Source organism: Carassius auratus, chromosome 7 (assembly GCF_003368295.1).
Source record: "Carassius auratus strain Wakin chromosome 7, ASM336829v1, whole genome shotgun sequence".
NCBI classification, from domain to species: domain Eukaryota; kingdom Metazoa; phylum Chordata; class Actinopteri; order Cypriniformes; family Cyprinidae; genus Carassius; species Carassius auratus.
This window is the reverse complement of record NC_039249.1, coordinates 11,956,383-11,981,198: the sequence shown is the minus strand read 5'-3', so window position 1 is coordinate 11,981,198 and position 24,816 is coordinate 11,956,383. Positions and strand designations below refer to the sequence as shown.

Genomic DNA, 24,816 nt, shown 5'->3' with positions numbered 1-24,816 from the left:
TAAATCCCAGAAAAAAAAAATGTTTGTACAAAATAGTTTTGAGTTTGTACAGTCAAAGGTAGACACTGCTATTTTTTTGAACACACCCCTTTCAACTAATTGCCCAATTGCACAGCCTTAAGAGCGTGCATATCATGAATGCTGGGTCTTGTTAATAATATATATGTGTATATATATAATATATATGTATATATATATATAAGGGGTGTAACGATACGCGTATTCGTATTGAACCGTTCGGTACGACGCTTTCGGTTCGGTACTCGGTACGCATTATGTATACCGAACGGTTCGTTGGAGTAATTAATTATATTTGAAAAAAAAAAAAAGAGAGAGAAAGAAATATAATGATATGCGTTCAACAAGGTAGCCCAATAACCCAAACAACGTAACAGGCAACGCCCCTGACACTCCCGAAGAAGAAAAAAACACCATCTTATATGTTTATGTTAGGCTACTCAGCAGGCGCTCGCTCACTCAGTACACGCTGAAGGCTCGTTGCAAAATAGCCAATGCGTTTAACAGACTAGAAATGAGAAGATCCCCCAATAACCAACAGGTCTGGTGTTTGGGTGCACTTTGGATTCCCTTTAAGCTATAATGGTGATGGCAAGAGAGTGGTGGATAAATAAACAACGGTATGTCGCATCTGCAACATGACAGGGTACACCAGCGGGATTACAAAAAAAAACAAAAAAAAAAACAGCGGGAATATCTGGGATATATGCGTCAGTACTATCTGGGAAAAGACGAAAAAAAGGAGAAACATGCACGCAGCAAACTATCCCTGCAGCATTTAGACACTATAGCTTACAGGGAATCCAACCCAAACACCAGACCTGTTGGTTATTTTAGGATCTTATATTTCTGGTCTGTTAAATGCATTAGACATTTGGCAACGAGCCTTCAGCGCGTGCTGAGTGAGCGAGCGCCTTAGGGGCCGTTCACATATCGTGCCTAAAAACGCATGGAAAACGCTAAGCGCGTCTTTCTCCTGAGGCGTCTGTCTTTGCTAAGCAACAATGACGTGCTCTCTCCATGAGACGCGGAAATTTCAGCGAAGGATAAATGGATTTGCAGCTCTAAAAATCGCTTGCAGTAGCTCTGCTACTGAATTTATTTCAAAATTGCAATCCATATACAACTATGATCAGCTGTTCCTTCATCTTGGCTGAGCTCTCAACGTTGTTACGGGAAAGGATGAAGCTGATTGGTTGGTTCTTGTCACATGACCCGCGGTGCGCTTGCGGCATTCTGAAAAGTTGAGATGTTTTTACATTTTGCTGTATCTAAAACGTATCGAACCGAACCGAACCGAACCGTGACATCAGTGTATCGTATCGAACCGAACCGTGAATTTTGTGAACCGTTACACCCCTAATATATATATATATATATATATATATATATATATATTTAAATATATATATATATATATATATATATATATATATATATATATATGTATATATATATGTATATATATGTGTGTGTGTGTGTGTGTGTGTGTGTGTGTGTGTATATATATATATATATATATATATATATATATATGTATATATATGTATATATATGTATATATATATGTATGTATATATATATATATATATATATATATATATATATATATATATATATATATATATATATATATACATATATATATATATATATATATATATATATACACATATATAATACATATGTATATATGTATGTGTGTGTATATATATATATATATATATATATATATATATATATATATATATATATATATATATATATATATATATATATATAGGTGTGAAAACATTTTGGCCCCTCCCCCTTTTTTGTGAAACCTTGTTGTTGAATTGCCGCCTTGTAAGAATCTTGGAAGTAAATTCACTATGGGTCATACCAAATACTCTGCTTTAATTGCCAGACAGTGAAAAAAGAAAATCTGTATTAAAACAAAAGGTGCATTGATAGTCGTTTTATCATTGATTGCAGCCCTCTGAATCATAATCAAATTGTGATTTGCCTAGAGATTCCCTCCACTAATGAACACTGACCTTAATTGAGGCAAGTGAGCCCTGCAGTTCTTTTAGATGTTGTTTTGGTTCTTTTATGACCTCCCAGATGAGTCATTGCTCTTGGAGAAATTTTGGTAGGCCGGCCACTCCTGGGAAGGTTCACCACTGTTCCAAGTTTTATGCATTTGTGGATGATGGCTCTGACCGTGGTTCGCTGTCCCTAAGCCTTAGAAATTACTTTATAACCCTTTCTATACTGATACATGCCAACTATTGTGATTCTCATCTGTTCTTATATTTCTTTAAACCACGGCATGATGTTTTGCTCTTTAAGCATGCTTCAATTTGTCAGACTGTTTTTATTTAAGTGATTTCTTGATAATACAGGTCTGGCAGTAATCAGTCCTGGGTGTGGCTAGTGAAAAAAAATAAATAATAATATATGTGTGTGTGTGTGTGTGTGTGTGCCCCCATTTTTCATGAGTTGAACTCAAAGATCTAAGACTTTTTCTATGTACACAAGATTTATTTCTCTCAAATATTGTTCACAAATCTGTCTAAATCTCTGTTAGTGAGCACCTCTCCTCTGCCAAGATAATCCATCCACCTCACAGGTGTGGCATATCAAGATGCTGATAAGAGCATGATTATTGCAAAGGTGTGCCTTAGGCTGGCTACAAAAGGCCACTCTAAAATATGCATTATCCTGGCATCATCCTGGAACCTGACATTATTTCCAGCCATTTGTATTTTGAGAGAGAAAGAGAGGGCACGCTGATTCACTCATGCTGTTTGTGAAATTGTTTCACAGATACTTGTTCAAATTACTTTATCAGTTATTTAAAGAAGAAATATTTGTACCTAAACTTCAGCATTATAATCATTTCACCTGCGCTGGACAGAGTCTGAGACTGTGCCACTGCATGTCATGCCAAACCTCTCACGCCAGGCATGTCATCAGCTTGAGATCAGTTTTATACGATTGGCCTATTTAAAGATAGCCGATCAGTCATCCCAAAGCAATTATCGGTCGATTTATGATCTTTAGTTGATCAATCAGAGCACCCAAGTATCAGTAACACTTTATGCCGTTCCAATTACAATAACAGGAATAGGTGGACTCTTCTTTTAGGTGTAGTATGTGATAGTGCCATTTGCAGTTTCATCACTAAGAGGTTGCAAAAATGCAGCATGTGGCCTAATTAGAGACTTCACATGTTAACAGTATATCATTTTAAAATGTACACAAAGAGCATTGTGTTGCTTTTGGTTTTCAAGAAACTTTTGATTTTTCTGACCCAGATTATCCTCATAAATATGGAGCAGAAGGAGGCTGTGCAGATCACACTGTTTTTGAGCGAATGAAGAAATACCAGGCATCTGCAGTGGAGGAGCCCACCCAGGTCAGAGCCAACACCCCTTCACACAACTCAGCTGAACACCACCGATATCACCTACTAGCACCGTGATTCGGATCTCACAATGCAAACAACCATAGAATCCCCATCACTGGAACATTTCCTGTTTCCCATGATTCTAAAGTTCAGATTTCAATTTGAAACCTTTCCTGAACAAATCTGTACTTCATTTGATATAATTTAGATGTATATTACAAATGACAAATGCATTCTTTTATTATAAATAATTATAAATTATTTTGTGCTCAAACATAAAAAAAATGTGTTTATCCTTAGCCTCTTCAGTTAGGTTTTTAGATGTCTTGCTGTTTTCTCTGCAGCAGAAGAACCACGTCATTGACGAAGAGACAGCTGATGGACCGGTGATCCTGAGGAAACGTCGTGCAGCACAGGTTGAGAAAAATACCTGTCAGCTCTTCATCCAGACGGATCACTTCTTTTTCAAATACTACGGTACCAGGGAGGCTGTGATCGCACAGGTACACCTAAAGCACAGGTGACTTAGTGGTATATAGTTCCTGCAGTCTTTTATATTGTACGTTTATGGGCTTGTTCTTTTGGGTTGTGCAGATTTCCAGTCATGTAAAGGCCATTGACTCCATCTATCAAAGCACAGATTTTCAAGGCATTCGCAATATCAGCTTCATGGTCAAGAGAATTAAGGTGAGTGTCTTTCTTCAGTCTTCTTATTAATTATGTCATTGGATTAAGTGTATTTTTGTAGTAGCTAATGTAAATATGTCTGGTATATGAACAGGATATTCTTCTTCCTATCCGCTATGATTTGCTGGCTAGAATACAAGTCCATCTTGACTGACTGGCTCATGTTGTTACGGTTATACAGAGGGGTTATAGATCTTGCCCAGTATTAACCAGATGTCAATAAAAGCATGTCAGGACATGTACTGCAGCTATTTTGAAGACTTGTACAGTTCACTTTTTAGTCACAGACTTCTGCTTTACAAGTGGATTTTTTTTTGTCTACTTAATGGTTCACAAAGAATGTGTTTTAAAAGAGGTTTTGGACAAAAACAGGCAAGCTTGGCACCCTCTTTTAACACAGCACTCTTACATGAGATGGTGAAGAAGAAAAAAATAAGTCCGTGCAGACTGTCATTGGTATTAAACTGAAGCTTGTTTGCGTCTTTGTTTCAGATCAACACTACTGAGGATGACAAGAATCCAACTAACCCTTTTCGATTTCCCAACATCGGTGTGGAGAAATTTCTAGAACTCAACTCCGAGCAGAATCACGATGACTACTGCCTAGCCTATGTCTTCACAGATAGAGACTTTGATGATGGAGTCCTGGGTCTGGCCTGGGTCGGCGCTCCTTCAGGTATGATCAGAGATGCACATACAACGTCTCCCCAGTTTCATCTCCTGAGAGGTATTTTGTGTGTGCTAGTGACCTAAATTAGTGTCTGCTAATCTGAAATAAAATCAGCATACATGTCAGGGTGAGAGGCAGGGCTGAAGACCTGCGAATCAGATGTCAAACTGCATTTAGAAATCCAAATTAAAGTATTATTATTAATAGTAATAATATATTTGTTTAAAACTAATAAGCATGTAAATAATTGTAATTCTAAATTAATTATATTTTACCTCTTATGAACATAAAAGAAGTCTAAGGAAAGTCTTTATTTAAACTTCGTACACACCGGGACAATTTATAGTGATTTTCAATGCATCTTTTGTGTTCATACCCAAGCGATTTTCACTGGCGAGAGATAACGGAGATAACCCGGTACACATCAAATCCTATTTGATCTGTGATTCCTAAAGCCCTTTGTGATCAGACACCAATGAGACCAGCAGATATACATTCAACTTGCATCGATGTATCTTCTTGGTCTTCTTACTTCCTCTTCGTCGTTAGATATCAAGTGTGTTCGGCGAGACCTTTTCGTGCTTGAGCGCAACCGAGTCGTGTTTTACTGTAACTTTACAGCAGCTCCAGGCACGTGAACAAAAGTGTCAGTATCATAGATTGGCCAGTTTTAACGGTGCATCAAACCCAAAAATATGTTGTTGTTTTTTTTTTTTTTTATGACGCTTTTACGCCTCATGTTTTGCATCTGTGTGCACACTCACATTGGCGCCCTTTTTTAAGTCCCGTTAAACTTCGGGCCCCTAGACGTACACTTGATTTGCGTTGGAGAGGGTCCCTTGAGATGAAGGGATCCTCCGAATTTGGTGCGGATTCACCCTGCTGTTTTGGAAATATGACCATTCAAAGTTTCAGTGTTTTTCCATAGACTTATATGAAAGTGAAAGTAGTGACATTTGTCAAGTATAGTAACCCATACTCAGAATTGGTGCTCTGCATTTAACCCATCCAAGTGCACACACACACACAGCAGTGAGAAGTGAACACACACCCGGAGCAGTGGGCAGCTATAGATCCAGCGCCCGGGGAGCAACTGGGGGTCCAGTGTCTTGCTCAAGGGCACTTCATCCATGAGTACTGAGGGTAGAAGAGAGCACTGTTCATTCACTCCCCCTACATACAACTCCTGCCAGCACCTAGACTCAAACTGGTGACCTTTTGGTAACTAGTCTGGCTCTCTAACCATTAGGCCAAAGCTGCTTAAGCTTTAAAGCGTTTCATTCAGGTCACCAAAAGCCAAAAGTGGAGCCGGACAAACTAAGTAATTACACTATTTCAAGCATTTTATCTGCGTTATATGTTCTGTAAAAAAAAAAAAAAAAAAAAGTTCATATCAGCGGCAGGCTCATATTGGCCAATAAAATCGGCACAACGATATATTGGTAAGGCTCTTATAATAATAAAGTGCTAAGATTATCACAAACACGAGATTTTAGACCAACGTCATTCTTATTAAATCGTTTTATTCCACCTCGTGCATGCCACAATTGATAGAGAATAACTTTAATCATGCAGTTAAGACAATTTAATGTATGCCTCTTAGTACAATGTGCAATAAGATTTATTCTTCTAAAATGTGTCTGAAAACACACAGTTTGTACACTGAGTACCCTGAGTTTACAAACCCATGGGAACTGGGGATTGCAAAAAAAATGTGCATGGATTATGAATTTGTGGGAACAGATTAAAAAAACCAAAGGTATGTTTTTTTTAAATCAGTGGGCACGATTTGTTAAACCAAGGGAACAGTTTAAGAATTTGTGAGTACGGTTTATAAATTGAGGGGACGAATTGCAAAACTATTCTGTATGTACTGTTCTGCATTTTCTGCGAGATGTTTTTTCTGTACTTTTTAGTAGTTATCTAAACTGTGTTAGTCTCAAGGTAAAGAGAAGTTAGACAAGGACAGCACTGCATCCAAGCTTTGCATACAGAATAGGGCTGTAAAGCTGAGTACAGCTTGCTTTACAGCTCCACTTGATAAAAACCCTTTTAGTGTTTTCACATATTTGCCTTTAACACAGACATGCACACCTTAAAAGCGATATTCTTTTCATTAGTGCATGATTGTTTCTATTAATGTATTCATGTTGCTAGGGAGGTTTGCACCTCTTTGGCATATTCAGAATGTGATCTCACTTTGAGGATTTCAGTTGAATTTTCTGCCTGCTGCTCAGACATTCACTAACACATAGATTGTTGCATAAACAGTTCTGCTTAATTTATTTAAAGGGTTTTTTTTTTTATATATAGATTTTTATACAATAACTCAAGTTTATGAGCATTTATGTTGCCTTGTTTAATGTATGCAGTGTCTTGAAGTCTTATTAAGATGCTAAACCTATTGTAAAGCAGTTGAGTCCTCATTAGAGCAATTGTGTTTTTGCACCAGATGGAATTGGATGCTTTATGCATATTTAAGTTATTTGTTATGATTTTAATATTTTTTGAGCATAATACAATCTCATATCTACGTAATGACCTCTGAATGTCACTTAAAAAATCTGTAAATAATGTCTGTATTTTAACGAACAGTAAGAATTAAGTCTTTGATGGAGTTTTTTTCTTTATCAAAATAAAGAGCTTTCTGGCACATTACTAAATTTATGATAAACCAGTCCTGAAGCTTAAACACTGTTCTTGAGGAGGAAACACACACACACACAGATACCCACAAAAATCCTGTCAGTCAATAAAAGTAAATTAGGACTGTTAAAGTCTGCTGCTTTGGTCCAGCTCCGGCTAGTCACTAGGGACAGCAGCAATTGCTGTCTTTGTGAACCACTGAGCTGAGTGAACAAGCTAATCAGCCTACATGTTTGTTTGTGTATGCAAGTGTCTTTGTATCATCAGGCAAGGAACATAACAGAAATTCTATTCAAACATTCTTACAATTAGATGCTGATAAACTTTGCTCATAGTGCTGATGTAATAATCTCTGATAATGCTGATTAAAATGGCTGAATTGATCTGAATTAAAAAGTTCAAGCTTTTTTCCTCCAAGTGTGTTCATTTAAAACAGTAGCTTGAGGTGACAAATTTCAAACTCTAAACTGTTGGAATAAAGATTCTTAGAGATGTGTAGCCCACCTTGCTTGTGAGTTGTAAAACAGAAGTATTTGTTATTTTGCCAGTTCACTTAAATTAGACTAAAGAAAACTAATTAAGTAGAAGGTGTGTTGGGAGTATTATCACACACAATAGTGATGCGCGGGTCAGATTTTTTTCCAACCATATTCTGAAAATATTATTCTTCCCCGTGAATAAAGAAAAATGTCTTTACCCGCCCCAACCCGCGGGTTATGAGACGACCCGCGCATCGGGGACATCACGCAAGTTACGTTGCTGCCTAGACCTTCGTATTGTAACCTTATCAAAGAACCTAATAAAATATGAAAATACATATACGAAATATTTAATATAGGCTATAGGGAAATGCACACAACATACATCGATTTTATTTTTATGTTATGAGATGACCCGCGCATCACACACAACTATTTTACAGGTACAAGTGTTCTGATTGATGGCAGAGTGGCATGTTTCTTTGCCCTCTGTCTATGTCTACACAACGCCAGTTGTTTTTATTCAGTGCTAATTGCTTATTTTGTGGGCGTCTGAGCCACAGCTACAGTGAGATCACTTCATTTCTACAGTTGTCAGTGTTGAGTAATTAATCATGTTTAAACTAGCGTCACCAAACAGTGTTTTGCACGTATTCCCTTGTCCCCATCTTCTGTTTTGTTTGACAAAAGAGATGGTCTTGACTCGAATAATTGGTTAAGCCAGTCTTGTTGTGTCAGCATGGTTGGAACAATCAGACAAACAGCAGCTTGAAAGAGCCAAAGTATTTATACTATTTGGATAATTATAGTTTTATAAACATATAGTTATTATAAAATAAAAATAATCATTAACACTAATTGCATCCGCTTGAACGTTTAAGGGATGATTGTAGAAATGTTATGAGTAGAGCAAAATAATGTATACAAAAGTGCTTTTATTGCCCTTTTAATTCCTTTATGATTTCACCACTTAAGAATGATGAGGAATAATGATACCATCGAGAATTTATGTAATTTTGGATTTTCTTTAATTGGTGCTTCTCTGATTTCAGGCAGCTCTGGTGGAATCTGTGAGAGGAATAAGCAGTACTCTGATGGGAAGAAGAAGTCTCTGAACACCGGCATTATCACCGTGCAAAACTATGCTTCACACGTTCCCCCTAAAGTCTCCCACATCACCTTCGCTCATGAGGTCGGACATAACTTTGGCTCTCCGGTGAGTCCTTCTCAAGTCACGTGCAGCATGCTTGACAGATTAGCAGTCGAAACACCCCTCAGCTGAATCCTTTATGAGCAAATACATTTTACTCTCTAAAGCTCTAAGAATAAAGCATGCATTACAGTACGGTCTTTGAGACCTTGAGAGACAGTCTTTTGTAGTAACCTGGCCTCGCATTTGATGAACATCAGTTTGGCCAGGCTCCTTAAACCAACTTAGGACCAACAAACACAGAGGGACCCTGTCAGTGTAATGGTGCAAAATGTGCATTACTTGCATTGATTGAAGAGAGAGCACCCTCTTCTGGCCCTAGTAACACCTTCAAAAGCAACCTAAGTTTTTCTTGTTCATTCTGGTACTAACTGGGTTTCCAACACTTCTTACGTAGCTTCAGGCAAACGCTGCAGGGCAATAACTGCTGGGATAGTGAATATTTCAAATGTGTCTGTACCCTTGTTACTGATTGCACCGATCCTCTTTCTCTGTCTTCCAGCATGATTCAGGAAGTGATTGCACTCCAGGAGAGTCTAAGACTCAGGACCAGAAAGAAAAAGGCAACTACATCATGTATGCCAGAGCCACATCAGGAGACAAGTTCAACAACAACAAGTTCTCCATCTGCAGCATTCGCAACATCAGCCTAGTGCTGGAAAAGAAGAGATTCCAATGCTTTGTTGGTGAGATTTTAACACCCTATGAGAATTCTATATAAATTTTTTTTTTTTTTTTTTTTAAGTACTGGTAATTTTCTGCCAGGATATTGTCTAGTAGATTATGGACAGTTTCTAAAACACAAAAAAAGTATACAATTACAGGTAAAACACCTGTAAAAAAAAAAAAACACAGAAAATTAATACAGTACTATTTTTACAGATTTTTGTATGTCACATGATTTGTGTGGAGTAGAGTTTAAGGCTCTAGGCTGGAGCGAGACATGAGCTATCACGTCAGTGGCCTCGAGTGGGGCACTTAACCTCAGATCGCTCTGGGAGGATTCTCACTGTAATGAGCTCATGATGCCGTTCTGTAGAATCGTTTCATCAGAGTCTCAAAAAACTGATTCCACCAGCCCTGATCAGACGGCAGACTTTCTTTTTTTTTTTTTTTTCACCCTTTTTCTCTCTAACTGTCTTGTTCTTTTCCAGAATCTGGACAGCCCATCTGTGGTAATGGTTTGGTTGAGGCTAATGAACAGTGTGACTGTGGCTATAGCGATCAATGCAAGGACAAGTGCTGCTATGATGCCAGTGCATCAGAGGAACTGAAGTGTAAACTGAAGCCAATGGTTCAATGCAGGTGAGCAAGAAGAACTTCAACAGTCTGTTTAATCTGTATCATCAGCAGTAATTTGTTATGTTAACACTTATTTCATTATGTGCAATAAAGCGTAAATTTTTTTGTACTTTCCAATTGCAGTCCCAGTCAGGGTCCATGCTGCACGCCAGAGTGCACCTTTAGGTCCAGCGATGTGAAATGCAGGGATGATTCTGAGTGTGCTCGTCAGGGCATGTGCAATGGAATCACTGCCCAGTGCCCCACCTCAACGCCTAAAGAAAACTTTACATCCTGCCACTCAAATACCCAAGTCTGCCTTAATGGGGTAGGTGCTGCATCATGAGCTGTATGCTGTCCCTTGCAATTGACAATGACAAACTTCTTGACATTGGGGCTTTTTATAGCAAAGTATAAACCGATTTTGCATTTAATAGCAGTAATAAAATTTGCCCTATTTGTTTTCACGTTGGCATGTAAAAATATTTTCATGTTGGCCCAAATGCATACACATGAAGACTTCAAAGCATTGAATATATTATTGTTTTGAGGGCATTTTGCCTGAGAATGTCATTTCTTTCTCTTTCAGGTTTGTTCTGGCTCTATCTGTCAGAAGTATGGTCTAGAAGTTTGCACTTGTGCGACTGAGGAGGGCAAAGACGACACAGAGCTGTGTCATGTGTGCTGTATGAAGAAGGGTGAGTAACACTTTTTTTTTAATTGTCATAAAACATTGTAGAGTAATTCCAAAGAAATATAACAAACATTTACCAATCCCATTCTTTCTTTTGTCTCGATAGGTCAGCCCAACACTTGCAGCAGCACTAGCTCAGATAAATGGGCTCAACACTTTAACAAACGGGTCATCACGTTACAGCCTGGCTCTCCTTGTAATGACTTCAAAGGATACTGTGACGTCTTCATGAAGTGTAGGCTGGTGGATGCTGACGGCCCTCTGGCAAGGCTTAAGAAGGCCATTTTCAACCCTGAGCTTTACTCCAGCATTGCAGAGTGGATAGTCGTGAGTGTCTCATTTATGTTATCCTTAAATACTTGTTCCCTGCATTTGTTTGCGGCTTTAATTGTTCTGAAACACCATAAGAAGTGATATTGCACTCATCAATATTATTTATCACTTGCAGTGCTCATCTCATGTTAATATTTGTGTTTCAGGAGCATTGGTGGGCGGTTCTTCTGATGGGCATTGCTCTCATCATGCTAATGGCTGGGTTCATCAAGATCTGCAGTGTGCACACACCTAGCAGCAACCCTAAATTACCCCCACCCAGACCACTGCCAGGTAATGTACCCTAAATGATGCCCGTCTAAATCATCACCTGCTCATAAGTGGCTTAAACTTCCCTACCAAACCACAGTCAGGGATATATCCCAGATGACCACAAATGTATAGCTCATCTATATATAATTATTACACATAACAGTTACTTAATTCACTAGCAGATAAATGCATTTGCAATTCAGTCTTTCTTTTCCAAGAAAGACAGGCCAGACTTGATTTTTGTCCAATCAAATGCTCTGTAGAATATCAATGTTCCTTCCTCTTGCTCCAAACTTAAGTTTTGATGGGAATATTTAGTTTATGCACACAGCAAAAGTATATTCTTTCAAACTATACTCCATTTCATAAAGTGCACAAACGCAGGTGCTCAAAATGTATGGTCAAAATCTTAATCCTTGTGCAGTATCTGTGCCATTTTTCTCCAGACATTATAAGTGATAAAAAATATCATTGTATTTTTGTATTGGAGTTGTGTATAATTAAAAAAAAATTACCAATACCAATACACTTACCTTAACTTAGTTCCTGAACTATACCTCTGCCAAATACATAGTTCCCGATCTATACTTTTTTTGTTACCAATTTTATGAAATCCAATTTAACAAGATTACAATACACATCACTTTAAAAAATAACCCTAATCATATTACGAATGCCTTTTACATTTCTGCATTCAGTTCTTAACCAAGCATACATGTAAAAACTGAAGTATACATTACACTTAAGCCAGAGTTTTAGTCCAGAGTACAACCTTAAAACAATCTCTAAAACATCTGCTTTTTTCTATACTCAAAAACTCTTTAAAGGGCAGAATATTTTCAACTCTACCCCAGTCCGGAAAACACATTTAATGTTTATTAGAGTAGTGGACTCTGATAGAGGTGATATTCGGCGAGGTCACGTCACTGAATTTGAAGAATTGCCTTAACTCTAAAAACCTAGTTTAACCCCTGCACCTCACGTGATTAATCACACCTGTATGTGTTATTTTATTTAGGCACACTGAAGAGAAGAAGAAATCCGGCTGCACAGACCCAGCCGCAGCACCATCGCCAGCAGAGAGAGAACTATCAGATGGGCCAGATGCGACGCTGAGACAGCCTCCTCATTGCCTTGGTTCTTCCTAGTGCCTACAGTGGGAAACACTTCACTCCAAAGACTTAGCTGTATCAATCAATGAGTCCCATCTACAAACTAAGAAACTGGCAAATAAAAGGACTTCAAAGAACTATACTTAAGAAAACAACTGTTTTAAAGAGTAAGAAACCACTGTTCTGGGAGCCAGCAAAGCTTTCGTTGCATAGCTCAGAGAAAAAATCAGAAGCTAGTCATGAGGAAGAGGACAGAATTAATTATTATTTTTCTTTTCTGCTTTTCGTATTATTTTTCAAGTGATTAAGCCATTTTATTTCCCTTTTTTGCCTTTTTATCCTTTTTTTTTTTTTTTTTTTGGGATTGCCACCATCCTGTGGACATAAGCATGATGGGATGTCACATAGATATCAATCATCAATCAACTGATCAATAACGGCTGAGAGAACTCTTTAAAGAGAATAATTTTCCAATGTTATTAAGATGTTTTTAAAATGCAAGCAAAAGGATTAAAAAGCTTTTATTTCTGAAGCTTTCTCATTGTCTCCAGGGTGCAATTGTACAGAGATCTCAAAATCCATCAGATCTTTTTCAGTCATGTCATGTTTTTATTCTGTTAATAATGATAATTAAGGATGTTTAACAGACACTCAGGATGTAATAGGAAATAACAGCACAGAGAGTTTCTATTGGTGAAAGGCCTTTACTAGATTCACTTTGCTGAAAGCCACATTTGTGCAGATCACTTGTTTTATTTTTTCCTTCCCAGCTGATAACCACTAAATAGCTGTAGTTCTTCATTTCATGTTAGAGAGGGAATTAATGAGAAGGATGATGGTAAAATAAAAGTACCCAAAAAAATGTCACTCCTGATATTCTGAGAGTCACTGTTACTTTATGTGCAGCCGGTAAAAGGAGCCCCGCAGGAGACAGACTTGAGAAGATAAGCACAACATCAGGAAATATTGGGTTTTTCAATACACAACAGGTCTTTATTTTGCAATAAGATGTTGGAAACAGGAAAGTGTGGACAGTTACACAAATGAGTAAATCTCAGCGGTGTGCATTAGTGAAAGGATGGGATAGAGAGAGAGTGATGATAAAAGCAATCTGTAGATTCTTTAGTGTTTTACACACCAATCAATATTTATACAAAGCAACCTTTCTTAAGAGATTTCAGTCGTTACCTCTTTTAATAGCGAACAAAAAAAAAACCATCCAGACTAGCAGCCTATATAATCAATACATATATGCCTTGTGTTGCTATATAGTGCATCTGAACCAGCCCATAGTAACTACACTGCTATCACTGCAGTCCAACATCCTTTTTTTAATGAAATCCTTCCATTCTTTCTAAATGTGTTTTGATTGTCTTCTGTGTGTGTCTCAAAGGCAAAGGGTTACAAATGATTCATGCATCCCAAATGTCCTTTTTTCACAAAAGTCTTCTTTTGTGCTTTTTTGTGTTTCAACAGACCATCTGTTTATGTTTGTTGAATGGGATCCTGGTAGTGTGACAGAGTCCAATGTCTTCTCAAAAAAACTTGCATCCTTGCAGGATGTGCATTTAAAACATGGATGATTTGCTTATTTCTAGAAGTCCTCCCTTAGATCTAATTCATCCCCTCACTTGTGTACTGTATGTCTCTCTACATGTTAATGGGAAATGGGTTTTTAGTGAGCTTGACTTGTTCTGTAATGTTCCGACTCCTGTTAGCATCAAATTAATCATTTCTGTGGTATATGGGTTTGGTTGAATTTCTAAGGGATTTGGTCTAGGGTTTAAATTGTTTTTTTTTTTTTTTTTTTTTTTCGCGCTTGTATTTAAGTTTATAAATAATGTGCACTGATATGTAAGCATGGTGTGTGGATAGAATATGAAAAACAAGATGGAGAAAATGTCTAATACTACTGTTTGATTTTAATGTCTGCTCGGTTTCATAGTTTTTTTTTTTTTGCTTTATATTTCCTCTCTCTTCTATTTTGCGCTCACTTTTGAAAATTTTTAATACATACTTTTTTTTTTTCTTTTTGAAGTACTTGAAATGCATTAATAAAATAGCCTTGATCAAAAGCTCCTTTCCCTGTCTGGTAAAATATGTCCATACATGTTGTGTAAATTTTATTAATTGCCTGTATGCTCTACAAATTTATACTAATGTATGTTTTTATTATTTTTATTACTTTACTGCATATTATAACAGTATATTTCAAGAGCACTGCTGAAGTATTCAACAAGCCTTCACAGTATACGTCAATGATAGAAATCATCCATTCAGGTTATATTTGAGTTGAATTGAATTGAAAATGATTCACAAATCATTTTTCTTATAAACAACATTTTGTTGTCAACCTTTGTGTAGTTGTGTCAAATGTGTTTAATACATAATCATTTATTGCCAAGTTCAGTTGCAATTTTACAGAGGAAAGTGATGTATCTGTCTACTTTTTACTTTATCCAGGAATAGACTGGCAATACGTTATCCTGTAAGTGAGCAATAATAACATTGAGTTTAAAAAAATATATTTCAGGATTTCTGCTAATTAAAAGAAAGCATCTTTAATGAAGTGCCATAGAAATATGACTTGGTATGAGGTCATGTTTGTAAAATAAATTACCTGTATTGAAACGATATTAAGTCAGTTTTGGGAGCTTAATAAGAGTCATACTCCATTTCAGAATTAAAAAGGCAAAGATGGCAGCTCTTAACAGTGTTCAAGTGCTAAACATGGTACCAACAAAGTTGTTACATAATTTCTCCCCTGCCCCTGCAGTATGGAGCTAAAAGAGTCTCAATAAAGATAAATGCACACACTACATTCACAGAGGATTCATAAATGCACACACATGATTCATAAATACACACACAGGATACACAAATGCGCACAAAATTGAAAAAGCACAGAAGATTCATAAATGCATACAAAATTCAGAAATGCACACACAGTTCAGAAATGCAAACAACATTTACAAATGCACTCAAGATTCACAAATGCACAGGACAAGATTCACAAATGTATTTCTGATGCACACACCAGTGTTAATTTCGTTGACTAAATATTTTCGTCATTATTTTCGTCACGAATATATTTTTGCCGACGAAAACGAAACGAAAACTAAAATAGAAGGCACTGATGGAGACTAAAACTATGACTAAATTGATTGACATTATCGTCAACGAATAAAGGACGAGACGAAAATAGACTGTGACGAAAATCAAATCAGCAGACGGCAGAGATGCGAGGAATGAGCAAAAGAACCGGCAAAACAGAACAGACTGCATGAGAGAAGAGAACCAATCAGAGCCTGACTTATTGAGACGTGAAGCGAAGGTTTTCAGTTTTTATGAGCTCCCGGGAAGTCGGCATTCGAAGAGGTCATAGGGACTTTAAGCAACAGCCTCTGGTGGAACGGCAACGCCATTCTGGCGTTGTATTGCGCCTGCGCGAATTTAACTGCTACTTTGTGACGTTCTAATTTAACGGTCTACTACGGGAGAACAGCTGATTTGCCGGAGTCGCTACAACGTGAGAGGTTAGGTAAATAAATGTTATGTTTACATCATTTATTTACATCATACAATATTAAAAACTCCTCTTCTGACAAAAGATTGTCATTTAACGCCAAAAGCAATCCTTCTCTTGCTTTTTTAAATTATATATTTTTTTGGATCTCAATAAATGAATTAATGCTGCGTTGCGCTGTTCTGTTTTACCGTTGCTTAGTGACTTTTACGTTCCATTCGCAGCTGTTGCTTAAAGTCCCTACTGTCTAAAAGAGCGACACAATGTCCACAGCTCACTTCACGTTTGACGACGAACAAAACAAAACAAAGTGTAAAGCACGCAGAGCGCTCATTCGTGGCAAGAACACAACCAATTTGAAAAGACATTTACAGACGAGCCACCCGGACATTTTCTCAAATGTAATTTTACAACGATGTTCTTTTGTTTATTGAGCTAAGCAAAATTGGAATAGTGCAGTGCGTAGATGTTGTAGCATTAAATATTACGAACTGAAAAGTACTGTAAAATAGTCCCTTCTTCAAATTAGATGCGAGCACAATACTAATACGTAATATCATGATAAATACATTTGATTAATACTAATGTTTAGTATATTTTATAATGTTCTACTTGTTGACAATATCACAAATATTTCTATATTAGTCATGTGAAACATGAATGTTCACATCCTATCATTATACATACAAATCTAGCAATATTGTAGTATTTAAAACATACAATATTGCTAGACAAATGAATACCTTATAAAATCTTGTTACTTTTTTTATCCACCTAGCTGCCAACTTATTAAATATTTACTTTAAATGTATGCACTTATTGTTCAGCTCAGCTGTAAGCTTTAAGGTCCTGGACCTAACCTTATTTTTCTTTTATTGATGGTCAATTGGCAGCTAGTTATTGTTTACATTATCATGACAGTGTTTGTTGCTGCATAAAAGCTTTTGAATCGAAATAAAGACACAGTTGTGTTGAAATAAAGTTGAATTTGTGTTTTATATATTTTGTTTAAGTTTGTTTCCTATACCAGCTGTAAAAAATTGTCTAGTAAATCTGTTATTGATTTTAGTCTTATTTTAGTCGACTAAAATACCAAGCAATTTTAGTCGACTAAAATACCAAGCAATTTTAGTCGACTAAAATACCAAGCAATTTTAGTCGACTAAAATAAGACTAAAATTAAAACAAATCAGATGACTAAAACTTGACTAAAACTAAAAAGAATTATAGTCAAAAGACTAAGACTAAAACTAAATTAAAATTTAGTGTCAAAATTAACACTGGCACACACAAACATATCTTGATTTACAAACTGCTTGCGGCCTGTGAACTTCACTGCATTGGTGTGTGAATTTTGCATTTGTGAATTTTGTATGCATTTGTGAATCTTCTGTGCTTTTTCAATTTTGTGTGTGCATTTGTGAAATTTTGCGCATTTGTATATCCTGTGTGTGTATTTATGAATTATGTGTATGCATGTATGAATCCTATGTGTGCATGTAGTGTGTGCATTTATCTTTATTGAGACTCTTTTGGCTCCATACTGCAGTGCGGTCCACACACAGACATCACAAACAGGTATCAACAACTGCTCTAGAATCGAGATAAAGATCAGTGGTACAGTATCAACACTAAAACACAGGGTCAATCAAGAGAGCGGCCTGTGCCTGTGCCAATCAGATTCTGGAACGAGGACTTCTACTAAAAGTTGGCATAGCCTACAGTGTAATTAAAATACAAAACCCGTTTTTAATAACAAAATCTTTGTACACTTGGTCATTCTTTAATTTCTCATAAAAAATGTAAAGTTCGAAATATTAACCATATATTACAGGAAATCTAGTCCCATTCGTCCCCAAGGCTTTGAAGACACGATCAGGTGTGAGGTGAGTTTGCTTTAGTCGTGCTTCATCATCATCCTCATCCTCCGCTTCTTTTCACAGCGCACGAACACCTTCTCCTGCGACGGCTCGATGTACACGCCTTCATCTGTCTGTGGACAAAACGAAGTTCTGACGAGAAAAGAGATGTTATGAGCGTCAGCTAGGTAGTAATGCTTTTTTACTGTTTCAAAATAGCTTATCCAAACAACAGCAATGTCCACTAGAGGTCGCTAGAATAACTAAACATGAATGGAAGCTTGAAAACGTTTGAAGCTTATTCGTGTCGGCTTTAAAATTACAAATGTATTTATTTATTCTGTATTTCTCTGCGTAACAGTAGTTCAGATATTGTCTTGTCTGCATACACATTATTATGCCTGTTTTGGGTGTATTGCAATATTTTATTCCATTTAAAAAAAAAAAGTGTTATACTGATGCACCACAGATCATTATACGCTAAATCCAGTCTCTTAATCATTAGTCTACTTTTTTTTTTTTTTTTTTTTTTGGGCATTCAGTTGATGGCAAACTCTTCTCTGTCTCCTCTAACACTTACTTCCTCTGGGTCTCTCCTGCTTTCACTGTGATCTTCCCCACTGTGAGCTGTGGTCCTCTGCTGCTTTTGGTCCCATGTATCATGGACTTAACCGTGCTCCACATGTTTGTCCATACTGGGCTTCCCTCCCAGGTGAAGCGCAATATCATCAGGTCACCGATGTCAGTATCCAGAGTGATGAGGAAGGTAAAAGTCTTGTTACCTGAAATCTCCTCAACTCTGAGAACGAGGAATTAAGTAAAGTGATTGTTCAGGTTTACTTCATTCAGTTTTTAGATTCCTATAATAGACAACAGCAATCTGGTGAAAATGCATGAGAGTAATTGTGTGCCCATGTTTTTGTTCGAGAGGCTATTTTAGTCCATTGCATGCTTCCCTGCAGTTTCCTGCTCTCTGTTTCTGTTTCATGTTCCCAGCACACATGTATTTTATTCATTCATGCGAAATGAGTTATTCTGATGAGAGCTCTCTGTGTGCAGCGATGACTAAATTGAGTGGTTTCCTTTTGAAGCGGAGCTTGTCACTTTGAGCTTTTAGAGCCCAGTACATAAAACATTGATGTACTTCATCCACAAATGTTATCAAGTAGTCTTTCATTTAACAATCTTTGGCTTACTGTTATATCTAGAGCTTCTGTTACTGTCACACTAATTTAAGCTTTAACTTATGAACCTTACTTCGTACATGATGTTTAACCATAACATATGCATAAAGCTTTTTAAATTGCAGAAAGCACAAATGTATCCATATGAGAGTCATTGCAAAGCTCATTAAGGTGATGCTCAATAACACTATTGCACACTTACAGTGTTATGGGTAAATGTTCACTTTCTCCCAGTGTCCCAGCTAGAGAGACTGTGAGGGTGGGCTCCATCTTATCAGTTTGGCTGATGAACTGGATCTTGAATTGATAATGGAACACTAATGGGGAAAGAAACAGATTATAAAAGTTTATATTTATATTTATTTGTATTTTTTCTTTTTGTATTAGGGAGAGAAGTTTAACAGAGGAAATAATCTCTCATTTTACATAACAGTAGGATTGACCGTTTTACACTTTTTTTAGGTCGTTATAGCTGTTTCTCACATTTGTAGGGCATGTGTGAACGGGTTTTGAGAAACAGTTTCTTGCTTGTGTCGGTGCAGACTTTCTTGATGTCATAACCCAAAGTGTTACAGCGGTTCTTTCGGCAGTCCAGACAGTAGCCTTTATCGAAAGCCGTGTTGTCGCTGCACTTGTAGGCCATAATCTGCTTGTCTTTGTTCAACAGGGAGTCAATGAAGAGATGCACAGCGCGCTCATGGGCACACTTCACCGTCTGCTCAATACCTAAAGTTAGATGGACACAACATAAGACTTATAAACAAAAAACTAAAACTAACAAAATAATCATAGGGGTTCACATGGGAGTTCAGTAAGTGATTAATGAGAAACTTTTCATTTCAGGACGGAGTATCCATTTAATCACATTTGTCTGTCTAGATTTACTGTGGTGTGTTGTGGGGAGTTAGCAGTGATGCTAATGCTAGGCTAATTTGTGATGCCATATACACACTATGGTTCAGATGTTTTGGATCAGTTAGATTTTTGTTTAATGAAAGAAATTAATACGTTTACACAGCAAAGAAACATAAAATTAATCAAAAGTGACAATAAAGACTTTTATAATGTTAGAAAAGAGGTCTATTTCTAATTCTGTTCTTTTGTACATTTTGTTCATCAAAAAAAAAAAAAAAAAACATGCATCATGATTTCCACAAAAATATTAAGCAGTACCACCATTTTATTGATAATAAATAAGAAGAAATGTTTCTGAGCACCAATTCAGAATATTAGACTGCATCACAGGAATACATTACATTTTAAATATATTGAAATACAAAAGAGTTACTCAAATTATAGTGATTCAGTAATTAATTTCTGATTTTACAGTATTTTTGATCAAGTGCAGCCTTAAAATAAGAAAAATAATAATAATAAATTAAAATTAATACTGATCTCAGACTTTTGAAAGGAAAAAAAGATCTTTCCCCTATTGATTTTTACAGTTACATTCATCTCCCCATCCCTTGCAGTGTGTCGTCAGAGTCATGGACTCATCAGTGTGTATCATCAGTCTGCATCAATTTTTCCCATAGGGATTTTTAATTGCCTGAAGGCAAATCTCAGTAGGAGAGCAGAACAGAACAGGAATTTGAAATAATTAAGTTGTCAGGATGACAGCTGCTTTTATGTGTCTGTGCCTTTCATCTGAAAAGTTGTCGTTATTAGTTAGCGGTTCTCACAGTGTCATTAATGGGATGTTTTGAATATATCTCATTTTCATCCTAATATGACAGTTAAGATGTGAGGATGGACCTGTCCCTTCCTCTCTCTGTTTGTCCAGTCATCCATCAATCCAAGCAACTCACCCATAATCCCATACTGGACTAAATGTGCATAAATGTTTTGCACATGCAGCTGGCACCCTGGTTGAAATGATCCTCCATTGGGATAGAAGTCAAAGTGGGCAACAGGCTGTTTGATGCCCACACTGAGCCCCATGCGCTCTTGGGTGAATGTGTGGATGGCATCCACAAAGCTAGCATCATCGGGTGAGAGTCTTTCAGTATGAGACATTCCCTCAAACAATGGACCCGCAGGATCCAAACCTGCACAAACAAAACAAACTTAAATGTAATATATTGTTACTGTAATATTTAGCATCAGGCAGGGTTAAATGTATGGTTTTGTCATGTTTAAAATATTTGCTGACAATTAAGATCTTTGAATTTAAAATCTTTCTCGTATTTATATATTAACATCATTGTTTAGTGAGATATTCCGTCTCACCTGTAATTCTTCCCAAGGTTTTTCCAGACACAGCTAGGTTACTCCCAGCAAACCCAGATATATGAGCTCCAAGGCTGTAACCTATCAAATGTACTTTTCCCAAAGGGAATTGTTTGAAATCCTGTTAGGGACACTCACAGATAAATGGCCATATTCCACAAGTATGCATTAATTTGACAAAACATGATAGTACAGGCATTTATAATGTTATAAAAGCAAAATACACTACATGTCAGAATGCTGCACATGAGGCTATTAGCTCTGACAACACTGATAATAAGAAGACATGTTTCTTATGCATCAAGTCAGGACCCTGGACCACAAAACCAGTCATAAGGTTCAGCTTTCCATTGATGTATGGCTTGTTAGGATCGGACCATATTTGGCTGAGATACAACTATTTGAAAATCTGGAATCTAAAGTTGCAAAAAAATCAAAATATTGAGAAAATCGATTTTAAAGTTGTCCAAATGAAGTTCTTAGCAATGCATATTACTAATGAAAAATTAAGTTGTACTATAATTATGAAATTTACAAATTATTTGCTATCTATTAACATTCTACTTAGTCAGTTCCATGTAAGATGTAAGGATGTTAGCATTATTCCCTTGGGAACTAAATTCTGCATCCATAACGGTAGAGAGATTTGTTTTCCCAAACCAACGCTCACCTCTAGCCACCTCAGCAGGTGGGCAATGTCCTGGCCCACAATGCGTGTGTTCTGAGCAGCTATAGGGTAGTGCTGGTGTGCCAGAGTCAGCCAATCTGCAATCATTACATTGATGTGTCCTTCTGAGCTTTTTAGTGCCGATGCCAACCTGGATATCCAGTTGTCCATCATTTCGTCCAACTGAAGCACAACAAGGAGAATTTTATTTTATTTATTTATTTTTTCTGATGCATCTGCTGCAGCATAGATCACATGTCTCCAGTTTGGTTTGTAAGTCACTTTCACCTTTTTCAGATTAGAAATAACTCTGCTTAGCTGTTTGCAATCCATGCCAAGCTTATTACCTTTTTTTACATTTGAATCTGTTTTTCTATTAAATCAATGAACTCAACATACCGACCAGCCATGAATGATGATAGCCAGAGGATGGCTGCTATTGAAACCACAAGTGTCCAGAGTGTGAGGCTTGAAGAGCTCCACTGTGCATGTATCATCTATGCTGTCAGTGTAAACCCTGAAGATTGATTTAGGTTTGTAGGGGATCTTCATCTTCTCTCCAGCCTCAGTGTCTGTTAGTATGGTCATACATAAACTGAGGTTCACTGACAGTTCGTTTTTTTTTAGGCTGTACAATAGTCATGGAATATTTATATAAATTGTTTACCCATCACTCTTGCCCATTAAATGTGCATGTAGAGAGTAGGATATTACATATGTTTGATTTTTCATATGCATTAAACATTTATGTTGCATCAACATATGTAATATAAAATCTTTCAGAAAACTATTCTACCCAAGGGTTTACCACTTCTTTGTTGCTTGTCCTGTAAAAACATTCCTATTTGAACCCGTTTTAATGTTTTCCTTTGCAAACTTTTATTTTAATTGGACATACAGTTCTCTGTTCGTCTATGACAGAGGACTTGATCTCTGCAGGATAGCAATTAGTTGTTAGTAGTCTTTGAAATAAAAAAAAAAACCAAGCATGCAAAAAATCTGAATGCATCATTTAGACTTAATACTAAACAAATTTCCCTTTGAAGAGATAAATTATAATAATAAACCTGATTTTTCAACTGTTTTTGTCCATGCGATGCAAGTCAGGGTGGTCATAAGCAGCATTGCATCCAGTTGACAGTGGGCAAAAACTAAATATATAAATAGATTTATTCTTTTGTGTTCTGCAAAAGTAAAATAAAGGAACAAATACACGGGGGTGAGAATATGATGACAAAAGTTAAGCATAATTCACCCTTACCTGCTCTGTTACCCCAAAATTTCCTTCCATCAGTCAGTTGAAAGATGATCAGACAGCAGGACACTATTTTAATTAGAGTCGTCATGTTCAGGCCACTTCACCAGTCCACACAGATAATCCAAATATTTCCTCCCTCTCTTTTTTTCGGGCAAGAGAAAGGGCAGGTGATTACTGAACAATTATTGAAACTGTCTGAGGGGAGGGAGCTGGCCCAGAGGGGATGTTTGTGAGGGGAGGGTGCAGGCAGGTCAATCCTCTGGGTGAGCTTTGATACCTTTTGTCATTTTGCAGCCAAATGATGGCCCTGATTGGCTGCATGGTGTTACATAAGAATCTGTTCCACGGTTGGTGAAAAAATGTTGTCAGAAAGAGTTCAGAAAGGTACACGCTGACTTATTACTAATAACCTTACTGCTCAAATACCATGTCTCCATATGTCATTCAGAGATGTCAAAAGATGGTTTAATTCACTAAATAGTCTTTTCTATCTTTACATCTGTGGAATATATCCATGAAACATGGAAACAGTGTGTGTGTGTGTGTGTGTGTGTGTGTGTGTGTGTGTGTGTGTGTGTGTGGGTGTGGGTGTAAGCTGTTGTCATTTCATCCTTGATAGATGTCATTAAAGATTTAAATTCTAGTCTCTTTTAATTTATTACAAATGTTTCTGATTCCCACCTTCAAATGTAAATCTTAATTCTTCTTAAAGAAAATGCTGTTGATAATTTTCTAAATTCTGATCAACTGTATATATTAAACCCATGCAGCATGTAGCAGTGTTTCATAGAAGGGTTGGCTGATGAACACACTACAGTCTAGTTAGTAGAAACGGAGGGAGTATGTGTGCATGAACTCAGTGGACTCGGTGAGCTGATGTTGATGGTCAGACAGTGATAATGATTAAATCAGCTCAGATATAGTCGTGAAGTCAGATCAGTGCAGTCAGAACGAGGGATAGTTCACCCAAAGATGAAAAATCTGTCATCATTTCCTGAGCGCGAGTTTCTTTCTTCTGTTGAGCACAAAAGAAAATGTTTTAAAGGATGTTGGTCAACAATAAAAATATTATGGAAGTCAATGGCTACCGTCAACTGTTTGGTTACCAACATTCTTCAAAATACCTCCTTTTTGTGCTCAACAGAAGAAAGAAACTCATACAGGTTTGGAACAAGTGGAGCTTGGTAAAATTGTTTCTGGTTTGGCTGAATATGTTGAGGTGAATTAATGTTTCTCTAAGCAAATTGATTCACAAATTGAATATATGTACAGGTTTGCAAAGGTCGTTGTCATTTTCTAAGTAGGGAAATTAAATGTGTA

At 36.9% G+C, this 24,816-nt stretch overlaps 2 protein-coding genes across 3 annotated transcripts in view; one reads left to right on the top strand and one right to left on the bottom strand.

Annotated features, from left to right (window-relative positions):
• adam10a (ADAM metallopeptidase domain 10a) overlaps window positions 1–14,843 on the top strand; it is a 62,981-nt gene extending 48,138 nt beyond the window's left edge. Inside the window, exons 5-16 of one of the 2 annotated variants that reach the window (XM_026267324.1) lie at window positions 3,318–3,418; window positions 3,757–3,912; window positions 4,004–4,096; window positions 4,589–4,772; window positions 8,944–9,107; window positions 9,604–9,787; window positions 10,256–10,406; window positions 10,527–10,710; window positions 10,972–11,080; window positions 11,183–11,403; window positions 11,556–11,682; window positions 12,680–14,843. In XM_026267324.1, coding sequence (XP_026123109.1) covers window positions 3,318–3,418; window positions 3,757–3,912; window positions 4,004–4,096; window positions 4,589–4,772; window positions 8,944–9,107; window positions 9,604–9,787; window positions 10,256–10,406; window positions 10,527–10,710; window positions 10,972–11,080; window positions 11,183–11,403; window positions 11,556–11,682; window positions 12,680–12,777 — 1,772 coding nt within the window. In that variant the 3' untranslated portion in view covers window positions 12,778–14,843. Of the gene's footprint in view, window positions 1–3,317; window positions 3,419–3,753; window positions 3,913–4,003; window positions 4,097–4,588; window positions 4,773–8,943; window positions 9,108–9,603; window positions 9,788–10,255; window positions 10,407–10,526; window positions 10,711–10,971; window positions 11,081–11,182; window positions 11,404–11,555; window positions 11,683–12,679 lie in introns of both variants that reach the window. The other variant, XM_026267323.1, reaches the window with a different exon arrangement.
• A 2,966-nt stretch (window positions 14,844–17,809) lies between these two features.
• Window positions 17,810–23,722, bottom strand: lipca (lipase, hepatic a). Its single transcript, XM_026267325.1, has 9 exons — window positions 23,500–23,722; window positions 22,638–22,810; window positions 22,242–22,421; window positions 21,572–21,692; window positions 21,151–21,390; window positions 19,826–20,068; window positions 19,545–19,659; window positions 18,739–18,957; window positions 17,810–18,311 (listed from the first exon to the last, which is right to left on the bottom strand). The coding sequence occupies exons 1-9, from the start codon at window positions 23,582–23,584 to the stop codon at window positions 18,197–18,199; spliced, it is 1,491 nt and encodes a 496-aa protein (XP_026123110.1). The 5' UTR covers window positions 23,585–23,722; the 3' UTR covers window positions 17,810–18,196.
• Window positions 23,723–24,816: the final 1,094 nt, after the last annotated feature.